An 18,513-nucleotide genomic window follows, 5' to 3' on the forward strand; every position below is an offset into this window, starting at 1 on the left:
AATATTTCTTATTTCACAATTTAATTTAAATTTCAAAGAAATTAAATACAAAAATTATAAAAATTATAATTATCAAAAAAAAAATATTCTCTCAAATAATTGATGCACTAAGAACTATAGATGTCACAATAATTTATTTACATCTTAGAAAACGCACAGCTACAAAGTTGTACAAGCATAATGATGCATAATTACTTACGATTAATTACCCTGCGGTTTGTGATAAAGCTTAAAAACATTATTCTTTTTTACAGTAATCAGTCTATATTCATAAAGAAAATATTGCACAAATATTTGATAAAAATTATTTTTTCAAACAATCATTCAATTTTCCATTCGTCTAAAATAACAATGTAATACTGGAGGCAATATTTCTTCAAATTTTTAGATCCTTCAATTTTTATTATTGTTTATGTAATAAACACTGGAGGAAATATATCTTCAAAACTTCAATTTTTTCAATTTTTATTTTCTTGATTAAACTGCCTCTAGTATGATTTTTCAATAAAAATTATATTTTCCTTGTAAACATATGATAAATTACAGAGATTTTTTTTTTCCAATACATTTGACGATTCTAAAGAATAGAGATGTTTTTGAACTTTTATGTATACAATTTTATATTATTATTTCCCTGATTATTCTTTGTACGTATATGTATTGAAATTGATTTTTTTTTCTCAAAATATGATGCATTGTTTGGTATGTTTGATAAAATAATAAAGTATATAATATATCGTCCATTGTATCGGATATATAATATAGAAGATGCAAATTTGATGCGTATTATATAGACAATAAATATATTAAAAAGTACAAATAGTGTGTGTATATATATATATATTAAATTAAAATTATAAATATTGATATTTTTTATTTTAAATAAAGACATAAAAAAATAAATTGAATCTCAGTTGAACTTTGTTTTTATAAATTGTTCTTCTAATACATAATATATAAATTATTATTACTTAAAAAATTAATTCTATGAATTTTATGAATTTTCAATAATTTTTTAAAATATATATTTAATTTCTATGTTACATTATTCACTTTAAATAATTCTTATTAAGAAGAAAATGAACAAAATATATATTCACAGGATTCATTAACTTTCAATAATTATGATCAATGATTTCATTCACCATAATTTTATCATATATTAATTTATCTCTTCAATATTTCAATAGAAAGATTTTAAATTCTATATTTCCATTGATTGTTTCATTATTTCAGAAGATCCACACAAATATTTTAATAAATTAACAATTAACATCTTATCATGTTAATATATTTTACATAATTTTATTTTTAAAAAATTCCATGATTATCAATCAGAAGAAATTTATGAGAACATTTAAAATTTCAAATAATTCAAATTCTACAATGGACAATTATTATTATCATCCATCATTGTAATCAAATCACCAATTGAAATTCAATTTTTGAGTTTTTAAACAACTTCAAACTGATCAAATATCTTCATCATCTAAAAAAAATTCATAGCCCATCTTCATGATCTGAGAAGAATTTGGAAACTTCTGTCCAAGATTGAGGAGTCCAAAAAGGCTCCGGTCAAACAGCTGTTCTGAAACCAGAAATGATGATGGTTTCCAAAGAAGATAAATTTCTAATAAGAGTACTCTTTTCACCATGGAACATAGATTGGAAAACAAACTTTTTTTGGAGATTTATCTCTGAGAAATGAACAGAAAAATATTTAAATTTTGAAAAAAAACTTAAAATAAATCAAAAGCCTTATGAAGCATATATTACTGATTATATTTAATTAAAAAATTATTGTCATATCTTTAAATTTTTTTTAATATTTGCTAAATAAAACAATATATTTGTTATTTTGATGCATGAAAAATTTTTAAAAGAAATTTATTCATAACAAGAAAAATTTTTTGTTGTAATAAATATAAAAATGAAATTCAAAAAAAAATTGATTTATAAAAATTGAGAATTTAAAGAAATTTTAGATTTTATCATGCAAATAACTAACAATATATATGAAGCATTAATAAATATGTAAAGTCTATGCATGCAATAAACAATGCATTATAAAAATAGTGTTAAAAAGTTATAAAGCTTTAAAGAAACAAAAATTATTGAAAATCATACAAGAGAAGAGTTTTATGCAAAGAAAATTTTAAGACATTTTATGACATTAATAAATAAAATATAGAAAAACTCTTAAAAAACAAAACAAAATATAGTTAATTAATATTTTAGAAATTTCAAGTAATCAAAAAGAATTTAAAAAAATTTTAATAGAAACAGTTGCAAGAAATTCAAAAACTAAAAATACAAAACAAATCAATTTTAAAATAATTTAATTAAGAGAAGATTGAGAAAAATTTACTACAAACTCAAAAAACTCAATAAAGAGATAAAAAAAGATAAAAAACTAGGAAGAGCTTAGAGAAAACCAAAGAGAGGCAACAAGACTTATGGAGATTCCTAAAGATATCAAATCTATTATATCTTCACAAAAAATATCTTTTAAGAAAATTGAACTTAAAAATAAAAAATTGAATTGAAAGAAGAACTTAACTTCAACCAATGAAATAATCCAAAGCAAAAGTCATTGGAATACATTGAATTTCATTTGGTCATTGGGATAGAAGTTGAGATTGCCAAGAAGAAATGCAACAGCACATGCTTCTGTGCATTTTTACCTACTAGTATGATGTTGCGAGAAGGATCGACCGTCGATGCTGGTAATGATCTAAATGCGGGCGATTGTTCCATGATCATTACTCACTCGGCAGGTCGGTCCGGCGGTGGAGTGTTTCCACCTCGACAGCATAATCTTATCCATCCGCTGGATCTCATTTCTTCTTCCTCCATCTCGATCACTGCATGTATCAATATTCATTATTTTGTCATTCTTTTGTTTATTCTTTTCTATTCTTGATCTTCTGTTTCTTAGTGAATTAAATTTCTTTATGCCAAGAAATTTAATTCTATTTAATTCTAGGGTATTAGTAGAGAAGAATAGCCTATTGTTTTTCTTTCAAAGTTTGTTATATTTTATTTCTTTTTAAGATTTCTTTGTAAATTTTTTTATCTTAAAAATTAATAATCAAAATGTAAAGCAAATTATTGATTCAAGAAAGAACTTCATTCATAATTTCTAATGAATTTTCTTTTTAATCAAATAAATTTGTTTAATTTAGTTTAATTATATATATTATAGAACATCATTGTATTTTATTCCTATTTTATTCCTTTATCTTTTATTATTATTATTATTATTATTATTATTTTTTTTTTTTTTTTTTTTTAGATTTTTGACGAACACTTTTATTCTTTTTTTACTCTTATTTTGATCAATTTAATTAAAATTTTACTTTTAAGCAGTTAGTAATCAAGAAGTATTATGAAATACTGAAAAAAAGTTTTATTTCGCAATTTGATTGCTTTCTCAAATAACTTTAAATTCTCTTCTGATCAATTCCAACCTTTCACTCCCTAAATTGCGTACGAAATCGATTCAACAGAAAAGGATCTCAACTAAAACTTTTTCAACAAAACTTTTTCCTTGAGAAGTTCATAGAAAGAGATTTCTGGCTTTCACTAATTTGATTAAAACTCGCTAAGCTTTTTCAACAACTCTTTTGAATATTTCATGACCTTCTTTCAAAAATAATTTCGTAAGTATTTTGTATTTTGCAATATAATCATCTCGTTCAATTTTTTTGAAAATAATTACATAGAATAATTTGTTACATTTAATTTAAACGATTATAAAAAAAATATAAATAAAATTATTTATATAAAATAATTTTATAGTATTTATATTATATACATAATATAATTATAATTAAAAAATAGGGTTAATATATTGGAAAATAGGGTAACTATTTATATTAACAATAATTAATATTTAACAATAACTATTTCTATATAATTATTCAATTTATAAATAAACAATAAACGTTAATTGAGAATTTTGTAAAGGCATTTTTTTAATAATAATAATATATTAAAAATATTAATTATTTTGAATATTTTCAAAATGTCGTCAACTATGTAGATAATTATTTATTTACAATTGTTAACATTATTTAGATAACTGTAATTTGAGTAAAATGAATCTCTAAATACACTTAAATTATAAATAAAAAAAAAATTTCGTGAATTAATGGTCAAAACAAGAATAACCGACTGGCATATTTTGTAAACCGTATGCAATTCCTTTCCCAATTTGAATGCTTTATCGAGCTATAAGAAAATGATTCATCTGATTCTTACACTCTGTAGTAATGTTTTCCAACTTTCTTTAAATTACGATCCTTTTCTTGCAATGTTTAAATAATTTAAAACACTCTATTAATCTATATAAAAAAAATAAAAAATTGCGAAATAAAACAATGTTTTTTTAAATTATATAAGAAGAGAAGTACTCTAATAATTCTAATATCGAATTATACAAAATTATTAAATTATATAAAATAATAAATAATTATTACTAATTATATAAAAATAAATAAAAAGTTAAATGTCAATAATTAAAAACGATAACGATCTCTTAAAAATATTTTGTGATCCAATTATAAGTCGCGATTTAGAGGTTAAGAACCACTATTGGATAAATTTTAAATTCATTTTTTTTTTATGTGTATAATCATTGTTATAATCAAATAACAATGATTGAAAAACGAATGAATTAATAATATGCTGCTTTCTTTATTATTTTAAATGTTCTATACAACATTTCAAAATATTCAAGAAATTTGAAGTTTTACAATAGTTTTCACAATATTTTTATTAGGATAAATAAATTAGTTTATTACTTACAGATCTTTACAAAATTTATATGAATCTTTTAATTTTATTTAAAAAATTAAGAACGTATGAAATTTTAAATATTGCAATAGTGAAAAATTAAAAAATATTAAATTAGATATTTTAAATAAGAAAAAAAGAATCTGATTCAGAACATGATTCAAATTTTTAGTTATTTTTTTTTTCAAACTTTACATTGTAGTAAATAAAATTATTAAAATTAAAATAATATTTAAATAAAATAATTATTATAAAATATTTCAATTAAAATCAATTGCATTAATTAATTAAAAATTCTATTTCACTTATTATATGTTAAGCTTAATTAAATTTGAAATATATGTATATATTTATCCGATAAGAATATTAATTAATTGAATAATTATAATAAATTGTTGAAAATTTCAAAATAATTGTTAAAAATAAATTGTTGAAAATTGTTAAAAATAAATTGTTGAAAATTGTAATAATATGAAGAGTAATATTCTATAAAAATGTTATTACTTTATTAAAATATTTATGTATATATAAAATATTTGTTAATTGTTTATTTATATTTTTTGTTATTCATTAAATTTTTTAAAAATTAATATTTCGATATTTTTGTTTTAATATTAGTATATATATTTAATTATTTAACATTTGAAATTTAAATATATATAATATCTATAATTATTAATATTATATATATTTATATATATATAATATTAATTATTAATATTATAAATAATAATATATTAATAATAATATATATTATTAATTAATAATATTATTATATTAATAATTAATATTATAAATAATGAATAAAAGTACATTCATATTTATAGAAATATAATTCCTTTGTTAATATATAGTAGGAGGTAATATATTATCATGCATTGAAAATTTTCAATTATGCTTTATCTAATTCATTTGCTTTATTTAATATCAAAAAATAAATCAGCAGTGGGAATTAAAGATTTATAGTTAAATTGTATAATTGGTATATGATTATTGCATACTATTGCAAAACTATTATAAATATTTACACTTCTAATTTACACTTCTATAAAAAAAAATTAAAAAATCCTAAAAAAATTATAAAATTTCAAAAATTTTATTAAAAAATTATAAAAAATTTAAAAGATATTTCAAAATCACAAAACTCTAACAATTTATAGAAATTAGAATTTCTACTTTTTAAGAAAAATTAAAAAAATTAAAAATGAAAATGTTTATAATAAACATAGAGATCTTAAGTTATAATATAATATAATATAATATAATATAATAATATATAATATAATATATAATATAATTTAAGTTATATATTATATAATATAACAAAAGTTATATAAATAATAAATAATAAATTATTTTATTGACTTACCAGACGCAATTCTTTGGGGTTGACAACCACTGAATGTTGACTGTCTTCTTGCTTGCAAATCAGTTCCTCTTAAAGAAAGATATACGGAAATAGTTTTGTCCAGAGCAAGTCTCACCTATATACGAAATAGTAATTTAATCGTATTACTACACTGACCACTGATTGATTACGATACATTTAAATATAATTTCATTAGAAATGGAACGAAATGTAACGCGATGTAAATTCCACGACTGATAAACAAAGACTGACGCCAGACCCATACATCCGATAATTACGCCCCTCCTCTTAACCTATTTCTAAATCTATATATACAAATGGGACTTTGTAGTATAAACATTGACGTTATATGCGAAGCGCGAATTTTGTATTAATTACGAAGATGAAATAATCTTTTTTTTATGATTTATAATACATTTATAATAAAATTTTAAAAGAAAAATATTAAAAGATTATTAATTTTTTTTTTTGCTATATATATATATATATATATATATATACACTATACTATAAAATATAATATAAATATATATATACTATATATTATATATATAGTATAAATAAGTAATTTTATATAAATTTTTATATAATGTTTATTATTATATAATATTTATAATATTTTTATTATATAATATTTAGAACTATTATTTTTAATATTCTTTATTAAATAATAATAATTTTTATGAAATAATAATAAATAATAAATATAAATAATAATAAATAAATAATTATAAAAAATGTTAATATTTATTCATATCAATACTTATTAAAAAATAATTATTAATTAATAATTAATAAATAACTTCTAAATAAATTTTAATCGAATATTTCGATATTTCTATAGTGATAAATCATTAATAATAATTTTTTAGAATTTATATCTAGTTTTCGTATTTTCACAAATATGTTTATTTCTCATGCATAATGTATGAATTAATTATTGTAGAGTCATTTAATTATTGTAGAGAATTGATTATTAAAAAAAAATTTCATATATTTTCAGTATAAAATATAATTGCATATTCATATAAAATACTTCATATAAAATATTTAAGATGAAAAGAATAGAAATTTTATAATTTATAAAATAAATTTTCTCACCTCGCCATTTAGAAAACAGTAAAGAGTTGCAATGAAAAGTCCTTGAAAAGATTGAAGAAAATGCGTGGAATATGACCATAACGCGAACTTTCTTACGTTGTGCAAAGGTGCCTCGATCATAAAGAGCACGTTAGTAATACCCAATAGTGGTAAAAGCACTACGGCTGCTCTTACAGCTTTTCTAGAAAAATAAAAATAATAAAAAATAATTTTTTTTAATTTTTGTTAAAAGATATAAAAAAGATATACTGTATAATTTTATTAAATGCAGAATTATTTTCTTTTATTATAGTTTTTTATCTATTATTTGAAAAAGCTAAAATCGATTTACTTTTTTCAGTATTTATTAATTTTATATATATATTTTTTGGCTAAAAATTTTCAATTTGCAAATACTATTAATAATAAATGTTTGAACAAATTCAAATAGTGATATAAATTACTTACAAGACTTGCTCGATTTCACTAGTATGACTTTGTCGAAGTTTTACTACGAGCACTCTGACAATGTTCAACAAGAACAGAAAATTGAGCTGAAGAATTAAAATTATGGTATAATGGTTTTTATTTTTAAAGAATTTTTTAAGAATTTTTTAAATTAATATCACTTACCAATATTACTGCAAATCTGGGTCCCTCTAGGATCCAAAAATAGGAAGACAAATTATATCCAGACCAACATCTGGAAAATCTAATATATACATAAATTATTAGTCAATCAATTGATAACAATTAAAATCAAAATATTAAATAATATGACAATAAAATAATATGATATAAAAATTATATAAAAGAAAATATTTAGGCAATAAATTAAAATTGTTAAATATTTTCATTTCACTATTTAAATCCAATCAAATATTTTTTGCAATTGTCAAATCTACCAGAATGAATGACTGAATAAAAATTTCAAATACTCTTTATTTTAGGAATGAATTTTAGCTTCATTACTTAAAATTTAAATATAATATCCAATAACTATCCAACAATTTCCGTATCTATAATCATAGTTTTCTAATTTTTACTTACTTTGATTTTGGATGATAATAGAACGCGGTAATGATCGCCCAAATTAGCGTCATCATGACAGGACAACCCCATCCAATGAACCTGTACATCCTATAGTAAGAGTTTTCTTGAAACACTGTTACTGAAATAATAATTGAAAAAGAATTTAGTTTTTACTGACAATGTTCTGATTTAGTTAATTAATTAAAACTTAGAAATAAGTACTTAAATGATAGTTTTTTCGAAAATTTTTTATTTTAATTTTTTGAATTTTTAATTTTATAATAATCATTAATTATATAAATTATAAATATAATTATTAATTATATAAAATATATTGAATTAATGTTATATCATAAATAAAAATTGTAAATGTTATAATATGATTTTCATTGAATCAATTTTAACACAGAGACAATAGCATTAGTAGAACATTTTATTTCAAGTAAAAGAAATTTTTTCTAATATGAACTCAAGAGAAATCAAACCTTTAATTGGTAACATTGAAATATCTTAAAATTATGAAAATAGGTATGGAAAAGTTTACTCTTCAATATCTTGAATGTTCTTATTGGTAATTCCAAAGAAAATTTGAAGAATATTTTGTTCATTAATTTACCAGTGACCATGTTGTGAAGGAACAGTCCCTCTATAAACATCCACATAAACATTGCAGTTTTGGCATATTCCAAAAGTGCGTAACTGGCTTCACAAAGTACAGGCTGTAAGAGAAAAAAAATTTATAAAGTAAATAAATTTCTTTAAAAGACAAATCATCATATCGAAAATTATTTAATCTCAAATTTATATCGCGAAATCAATATTTGATTATTCAAAGAAATGACTTTGCAATTCTTCGAAAATAAAAGCGGTTGAATTTAAATTTTATTTATAAATAATTATTAATTAATTATTCAATAAATAAATATTAATCTCTTTAAATAATTTTATACAATTATTTCTTCTTGATCTGTATTGATATAATAATTACCGACATAATAAAATTTAACAAAATAATAAATAAATAAATAAAATAAATAATAAAATTAACAATTCCAATTTTCAAAGAAGCAAGAAGAAAATTTAAATTTTAGAAATTAAGAAAGACACTCACGGTGTTTCCTATGCCTCGTTGAATGCCATAAGTTTTCTTCCTCAAGATTTCGATATCTATGTAGATCGTTAATCTAATCAAAACCTGAACGACCATGGCGACGAATAAGTTCTTATGTATTCTAGTTCTGGTGTTTCTCAGGGACCTGTTTCACGTAAATATCAATAGAACTTCATCTCACATAATTTATTTACATTATAATAGCACGCTCGCTTAATGAAGAAAATATTGAATTTTTACATCTCATTTGTAAAATAAATAAATTTTCTATATTTTGGAAACAATATGACGCAATTAGAATTGTCATTACATTATATAAAAATAAACTTTTTTGTGGCGCAAATATATTTGATATGTTTTTATAAAAAATAAATGATTGTTGTGTATTAAAAAAAATATATTGTTTTATAATAAATCTATTTACAATAGAAATTAAATAGATACTATTAGTTATATTTGAAATAAAATATATATTTTAAATAGTTTTTATTTTTACGTGATCTTTAATACATTTTTTTAATTATTACAGAAAATAAATAGGATAAAATATAAATTTATTTTATTTACAATGAAATGTATTTCATTTATTATAAATTATTTATTAAATTAAATATTTTCATTTTATTATAGATTTATATAGTGAATATATAAATTTCCAAAATTATTTTTTAAGTACAAAAAATATAAAATGAATAAATAATTTACCTAAAACGACAGAATATGGCAAGTGAAGCAAATAGTGCTACTAAAGAGATGCTTAAACCCACGAACTCTAAGGTACGAGTTTTCTCAGCAATATCCAGCTTCATCTGAAAGACAAAAGAAGAAATTTGCTAATATTTTTATATTAAGGAAATACAAATTATCTTCATATTTCGTGAAATGAAAAATATCTTGAAAATAATCTATCAAACTGGAATTATTTTTCACAAATTTTTTTTCATTCGCTTTCGATTTATTACAATATTTAATTTCTACCGATTTTTTTTTTTATTAATATTTCCAATATCCATTTCAATTTCATCTCACTAAAAATTCATTAAATATAAGCATTATATAATTTATGATTAATACAAAAATTATATTCTTATTATTATATTCAAATAAAAATTGCATTGAAAATAAAAAATTATTAATTTTATTTTCTATAAATTACATTTTTTTTATTCCTTTTGTATTTTTTTTTTAATTTATTTTATTCAATAAATGCATATCTATTTTTATTAAAAATGATACCAATTACATTGTGAAAATTAATTCAACAATATTTCTTCATTCTCATTTATTAATTTCACTTTCATAATCTCAACTTTTACATATACTCACATTACCCTCAATGGCATTAGTGTAAACTTTTCCATGTAATCGAAGCATTTCCGGTGTCATACAAGTCGTGTAGTTTGCCCATCCATGAGAAGAATCGTTGTTTGTTCCGTTCTGACCCTCCCAACGGCCATTATATCCACATTTCTTCTCCACAGATTCTAAACAAACATTATATCAAATTATCTCTCATTTGTATCTCATTTTCTCAGTGTTATCAGGAAAACAATGCTTAAGACTACTTGACTACTAATTTGACTAATTAATTTGATCAGCTATTTACAAAGAACATCTCAACTTATTTTTGAAATATTTTCTATATAATTATTATTAATTATATATTAAATATTACCGTCTTTTGATCCCATCAATCTCAACATAAAACTAAGCTTTGGATTAAAACAAAACTTTCACCACGGAAATGTTGAAAGCATCGTTATCGAGAAAGATTTATTATCAGTTTCGGAAGTTTTAAAAAGCTTTATCAGAATACTAAAGTATTTGGTGCAAAATAAATAACTAGCGAAAGCAAAAAAACATAACTCTGATGAAAAATATTTGTTTTTAACAGTTTTTTCTTTTTATCATAAAGATAATAAATATTCATCAATACAATATTATTTTATATCATAATATTATATATTATAATATAATATATACAATATAATATTATATAATATTTTATATCATAAAATTATATTTCAATTTGAATTCAGAAAACATTCACAAAAAAAAAGATGAAAACTTTATATAACAAATTATATTATACATATATTTTTTTATATATAATAGTATGTAAAAAGCATATAAAAATATCAATATATCAAAGTTTTAATAACATCTGGATGATTATTGTTATAATTTTTTTTAATATAACATTAAAGATCCTTTATGTACATATACATATATTATCCATTTATTTTTTGTACTATCTGGTAACTTCTTTAGTTTGATTAAAATTTTCTTTTCTAATCTCAAAATACAGAGTCTATAAACGTATAAATATTGATAAATTTATAAAATTAATTTCTTAAACGTCTCTGTTAATAACATAATATGTAGAAAAGAATGCAAAAAAAAGTTGCAGTGGAAATGGCTTTGTTTATGCAGTTAGCGTTGACGTGTTGTGATATTATCGAGTGCAATCAAAATGTACAGAAATAGGTCGAGTGCCCGAGATTTCCAGATTTTCATTCTATCTCTCTGTATTATTGTCATTGTCGAAACGGAAGTTGTATGTCACAAATGCTGAGAGGCAAGTTCAAGTAAAGTGTCACGTGTGTGTGAAACCTGGCTGTGAAATCAATGTGTCCGTCTGTGAAATATTCTCCTGTTAAAGTTAAAGCTGACTGGCGATAAACAACTATATATTCAATCAAGTTTCGAATAGGATTGAAAGTGGATTTAGCGAAATTTTCCTCGAATAAACTATAATTATCATTTCAAATGCAATTAGAAATTACTTAGAAATTGTTTATTTACATTAGGGAAAAATATTTTTCATTTTCATTATATTGTATTTTTTTCTCTACTTTGAAATAACAGTTTATCGCATGCATAAACAAATTATAAATTGTTTATTTGTAGATACATTTATTTATTTACTTACTTGAATAAATAAAACAGTACATTACTGACTATATTAGAAAATATAGATTGAATTTAATTATTTATAATATTTGATGTATAGAATGTGATGTGTATGATTGAAACAATCACATCACAATAAACAATAAAATTATAGATCAATGTTAAATAGTTTAGATTAGTTTAAATTAGTATTTCACATATAAAGTTACGAAATATTCCAAATTGAAACAGACTGAGATTAGATAGCTACATCGTTTGATTAGATTTTGAGTAAAATTTAAGATATTATTCGGTTAAAGTAAGTACACTGGTTCAAAATTAATAACTATAGTAACTTCGACTAAGTTTGAATTTGGTTAGAAATTGTTTGTGAAACCTTTCTCGATGTTAAACAATATCGTTTGCTATCATGAAATATCCGCGTGCAAAGTATTCTTTAGTTAATGTAGGTGGAAATTAAACAATTATACAATTCAAACAGAGTTTCATTAGATTTGAGCTGAAAATTAATATATTAATCCATTACATTTTAGAAATCGATACGTATATACGTATCTTGTAAGAAATTTTTTTACATCAATATACCACTAGATTAATTATATTTAGAATGTAGAATCATAATTTTATAATTCGACGAGGAAAAAAAACGTGTTATCTCGAAACTTTTAAGAAGAAACACATTTTCAATTTATTAAAATTCTTCATTAAAGTTGATCAAATATTTGTTGTAAGAATTTCTTTCTCAATTCAAGAGAATTAAGTTCTACAAGAATAAGTAAATCTCTAGGAGAAAGAAGGAGAGGAATACTTATTGGATAAATCAAACGATGATTCGACATTGAACCGTATTAAATCTATCGGCTAGGATACTTTCAAATCCCTTGTCGGATTTTATTGTGACAACACAAGAAATTTGCATCCAGGTCGTAGCGCAGTTAACACGAAAGCGAGATTGAATCGAATACACTGTTGAGAATAGAGAAATCGTCGACAATAGTCACATCTCGTGCGACGTTAATCTCCGCCATGTAAATTTCTTCTGCTTTTTTCCTTTTTCTTTTTTTTTTTTTTTGTTCCAACGTCCTCGAATATGTTACATTTCTAGAGATCGTAGATGGTTCAAGGTTGTGATTCTGTTATTTGCAGTACTGGCTTTTGTAGTTTTCTAAAGAAATTAGTGATTGGATAGAAATTGTGATTTATGAATTTCCCAAAGATCTTGTCTTCTTTCTTTTTTTCTTTAATGTTAATTAAATAATTTAATTTTTTCTTTGATTTTAAATTTTGATTTTTAACATTTAAGACTCTTCTTATTATTAATAATAAATTTTAATTTAAATATTAATTTGATTCTTCTTTATATCTTTCAAGAATTCTTTATTCTTTTCTTCGAATTGTACATTTATTCAGATTTTTATAAATGTTGAGTATAAATTGAGAAATTGTGATTGATGATTTTCATTTAAGATAAAAATCCAAATTCAATTTTGACTTGAATTTGTTGTTTCTTCTTGTTTCTTTCTTGTTTCTAACATAAAGTTCCTGTCATACATCAATTTGTAACTTACTTTTATATTTCAATACTAATTTCAATATTAATTATTGAAATCTTAATAAGTTTCATAATTAATTCTTTATTACAATTCTTCATTACAATTTGTGAAATGTTCAATTACATTTTGCTATTTCATTTCCAAAATCTATCAATTAATTTTCCAGAAGATTTCCAAGATTTCCAGAATGTAAAAAATTTTGATTGCAAAAATTCTTGAAAATTTACATTTTATAAAAATAGTTTTTATAATCTACATCAAAAATTTTTAAAGCCACGATTAAAAGATCATTTAACATGCATTAAGCTTTTAAAAAATATGAAGAAATAGAAATTACAAAAAATTAAAGAATTTTAAAATCTGAAAATTAAAAAAATCTTTTGAAATCCATTTCTAAATTTAATTAATTAATTTCTAAAATTTCATTTAAATTTTAAAATATAAAAACATAAAAAATTATTAAAATAACATAAATAATATTCAATTGTTAAAAACCAACTATCTTTCCCTCCCCCTTTTTTCTTCTCTTATCAAATTTAAATGTCTAGCCTTGGGCAATCTCGATTCCTTTCTTTTTTAGACAGACAATTTCTTCTCAAATCAGGTAATTAGATGGAAGTTAAAAGCAATCAAGAATACTTGTTGCTGGGATGAAATGCAAATTGAGCTTCAATGATACGCAGTAAAAATTGGTATAATTATTCAAAAAGCCTGGCACAATCTGAGGGATCAGTTTAGTTCCTTGAGGAGCGAAGTTTCATCCATTTACATGTGGAAAAGTGGAAAATTTATGTGCATTCATTAAATGGCGAGGAATGATTCAATTTTAAAATGAAAAATTTAAAAATTCTTTGAAGAATTTTTTTTTATCAAATTCAAAAACAATTTAATTCTTTTTTTATAATAAATATATGTATAATTTTTTTTATTAATTTAAAACTGGAATTAGATTGCAATTAGAAATAAAAATTTAAAATGAAAATTATAAATAAATTGATATAAAATTAAGATAATAGAATAAAAAAAATAAAAACTTTTAATACAATTTTGTAAAAAATACAATTATTAAAATTTCAAAATGTATAAAATGTTTTTCCTATTACAAATACATATATATATATATTATAACTAATTATAACTTAAATATTCTATAATTTAGATATTTTATCAGTATGTCGAAAATCCTTTTTTGGTATATAAATGGAATTATCTACGAGGAATTTTTCATCTCTGAATAAGTTAAAAAATATATATATATATTATAAATTAAAAAAAAAAAAAGGGAAAATCTCTTCTTTTTTCCTTTCTTAATTAAAAAATGAACATTTGAAAATTTTGTGTTGATGTGGCTCGTGAAATGAATGAACATTCTTTCGGGAATAATCTTCCATGCAAATGGTGCCTAAGGAATTTCAAAGTTTTCCACTAGTTGGATTAATTAATCAATAATGCCGAAAAACTCTCTCAAAGCTTAGATTTTTCTTTAATTATATATAATATATATAATAATGACATAATTAATTATAAATAATAATGACAAAAGAAATCTTTTAAATCTTTTTTAACATTTATATAAATATTATAAATTATTAAGTTTATTATATATTTTTATATATCTTTATCTTACCTTATACATTTTTAATTCATTCTAATTAGATTAATAATATAGTTAGTTATAGTTACTTAATATAAATACTTAATACTATTCATTCATCAATCAAAAATTTCAGTACAAATAAAGAAAATTGAAAAATAATAATAAGATAAACTGGTTTTTTTAGAATTTTATTTTACTTTGATAATATGAATTTAATTATTAACTTTTTTATTAAATTATATCAGAAGAATATTTTTTTTTAGCTTTTCTTAGTTCTTTTTTTTTATTTCCAAGTTAATGATTTATTGGAAATAAATCTTAACTAAATCTAATATATAATTATTCTTCCAAAAAATTTTTTTTTCTTTCTCTTCTTTTTTCATTTTATATTTGATATTTATTGAAAACAAAGTTTAATCAAAATATACTGAACCATTATTCAGAATGTTTCTTGTTTTTCTAATATCTTTTTTATCGATTTTTTTATAGAATATCTTCTTAAATTCTTATTTTTACTATTTTTTTAAAAACACTTCAAACTTACGAGTAATTTATTCTCCTAGAATTATTTTTCACATTTCTATTTTTGATGTCTTTTTTTTCTCTTATGCAGAAAGCATTTTATTTTCCTTCTCCCCACATTTAGCGTCTCATTAAAAACGAGACTTAAATTATTAAGAATTTATTTTTAGAATTTTTTTTTTCGCTTCGATGACTAATTATATTAAATTTCCACTTATTTCACTGATTTATTCTTGTCGAATGCGTTCTATTTTTTTTTTTTTTTTTTTTTACGATAAATGGAAACATCTCGATGGAAAAAGAACTTAATCAAGGATATTAGCAATACGTAAAATTTTATTTTAATATTATTTTAAAAAAATAAGAATCCTAACATATATATATTCATTATTTTTATAAAAAAAATACGATATAATTAACTTTTTTTGGCTTAAATAAATCTATTTCTGAAAAAATTAAACTATTTCAAATATCAAAATCTTTTCTTCTTTATTTGTTTGCCATTTTATGTTAAATGTATAAATACATTTATTTATTTTCTTTTTTTTTTCTTATCTTTTCATAATTTCAGAATTTCCATTTGATTATATTTTTTTGCGCTTTTTGTAAAAAGCATGAAAAAATACATGAAAAAATAAATCGAAAACGGAATTCATAAAAATTTTTTGTATAAAACTTTTTATAACTTTCTATAAATCGATATTGAAAGATTCGCGTATAACTCTCATATGTGCATACGAATTAATTTATATCATATCTAATAAATCTAAATATATTATTAATATATATTATTCTTTTAATATCTAAATATTCTAAATAAAGTATCTATAAATCATCTAAATACAGGATCAAATAAAATTATTAATTTCAAACGACAATTTCAATTTTCTCAATTATTTAAACTGATGAAATAATTTAGATTAACATCAAATCGTATTTGAATTGCAATCGTTTTCCAATATTTCTATATCTGTTCCTTTTTGCGTGTACATACATCAGAAACATTAATGAACAATTTAAATGTACATTCGTTAAATATAATATCGTACTTACTGGTTGTATCGAATCCATCTTCGTACGGGCATCTTTGTTTGGCTGTAGTGGAAGCTTTGGTCGGCGGCCAACAGAGTAACGAGTCCCAGACTGGCTCGCACCACAACTCTGTAAAAAGAAACGATAGATCCGTATAAGGTATTACTGTCACACGAGTGATATACGCGTTGGCGTTTTATACAATTTGATATATCGGTATATGAATGTCTTTGAATTTCACATGGTAGCTGGAATAAATTATACTATTTCCTGCAAGCAGATTTGATTTTTTATTGATTATGTTTCGCTATTTTTTTGTCCCTGCTGTATTATATAGAAATTTCTTCTTTCAATTTCCCATTTTTTGATTAATATTGTATACATAATATTTTTTTTACAATTGTTGGAATTTTTCTGTTTGTCGAAATTTTTACAATATTGGTAATTAGTTTGTATTATTGTTATCATTGTATTTTTATAAAAAATGTTCAAGATTGAAAAATAAAAAAATATATTATCAGGGAGAATTCCCAAAGCTGTTTCTTTAAGACCGAATCTCCAAGATCTCTGTGTCCTTCTTTTTACTGGAATTTCCTCTGTGATACTTGTTTTAGTTTTTTAACGTCCTTGTTCTACTTTTCTTTAATTGATGAAATTCTTTAATATGACTTTTGCAACATATTCAATATCTTATTTGCACAAGATAATTTCATTCCATTCGTATTTTTTTTATTCCAGAATTAATTTCTTTCAAATTAGTTCTTCTCTTATTTCCCTATATATTTCTATCAAAACGAATTCAAATAAATCACTAGTTTTCAAAGAAATGAAAAAAAAAATTTTAATTCTAAAAGAAATATTAAAATATATTTCGAATATACTCACCACCTTCCAGAGGCATTAAATTCTTATATCTCGCGCTGCAGAAATCCGGCGTATTATTTTTAATTGCATTAGCGACATCCATATTTCTTTTAATTATCCATTTTTATTTCCTTTTGCCTCTGCATCCTCACTCGTCACAAGCTCGATAAATCACACGTAAACAACGCGTATCCCTCCTCTTTCTTCATTTCTTCATTCTACCAATTTCTTCTCTTTGCCAGGCGTAATCGAATTTCAATTCCGGGATTTCCCCGTAACCAACCCCGTTTCTGTTTCCTCTATCTCTACAAGCTGAATTCTGGCTGGTTGAATGCTTTATCTCGAGCGGAGAAACGCTCGAACAAAGAAGAAAGAAATTTCTGTGCTAGTGGACTGTTTCGAGTTGCCTCTTTGTACTTGTTCTCGCTTTATCAGAGGCCAGAATAATTTTATTGTCACTGTTACACTCGTTACTCCCTTTCCATGTTATAATCGATCGCGATAAGAAAAATGGGTACAAAATAATAAATCAAAATTCGATTAAGATATTCATTTTCATCGCTTCTAACATCTTATATTGATCATTTTTAAATGAATTTCGAATTCATCTTGTAGAAATTTCAATTTGTATATTTTTCTATTT

At 21.8% G+C, this 18,513-nt stretch overlaps 1 protein-coding gene across 4 annotated transcripts; it reads right to left on the reverse strand.

The window, feature by feature from the left end:
- Positions 1-1,431: 1,431 nt before the first annotated feature.
- On the reverse strand, positions 1,432-18,451 carry LOC122711529 (PDF receptor). 4 transcript variants are annotated; one of them, XR_006346110.1, is made up of 13 exons: positions 17,892-18,451; positions 17,028-17,135; positions 10,716-10,873; positions 10,095-10,198; positions 9,390-9,534; positions 8,895-8,997; positions 8,297-8,417; positions 7,880-7,958; positions 7,715-7,800; positions 7,268-7,448; positions 6,167-6,281; positions 2,689-2,864; positions 1,432-1,583 (listed from the first exon to the last, which is right to left on the reverse strand). XR_006346110.1 is itself a non-coding variant. In XM_043930376.1 (13 exons), exons 1-13 carry the CDS (start codon positions 17,971-17,973, stop codon positions 1,576-1,578), a joined length of 1,389 nt encoding a protein of 462 aa, XP_043786311.1. In that variant the 5' UTR covers positions 17,974-18,451; the 3' UTR covers positions 1,432-1,575. The 4 variants fall into 4 exon arrangements, 1 of the variants encoding a protein (XP_043786311.1); XR_006346108.1 differs by having other exon boundaries at positions 1,432-1,588; XR_006346109.1 differs by having other exon boundaries at positions 1,432-1,588; positions 2,685-2,864.
- Positions 18,452-18,513: the final 62 nt, after the last annotated feature.

The sequence above is a fragment of the Apis laboriosa genome, unplaced genomic scaffold (assembly GCF_014066325.1).
Source record: "Apis laboriosa isolate Shangri-la unplaced genomic scaffold, ASM1406632v1 scaffold170_cov151, whole genome shotgun sequence".
In the NCBI taxonomy this organism is placed as follows: domain Eukaryota; kingdom Metazoa; phylum Arthropoda; class Insecta; order Hymenoptera; family Apidae; genus Apis; species Apis laboriosa.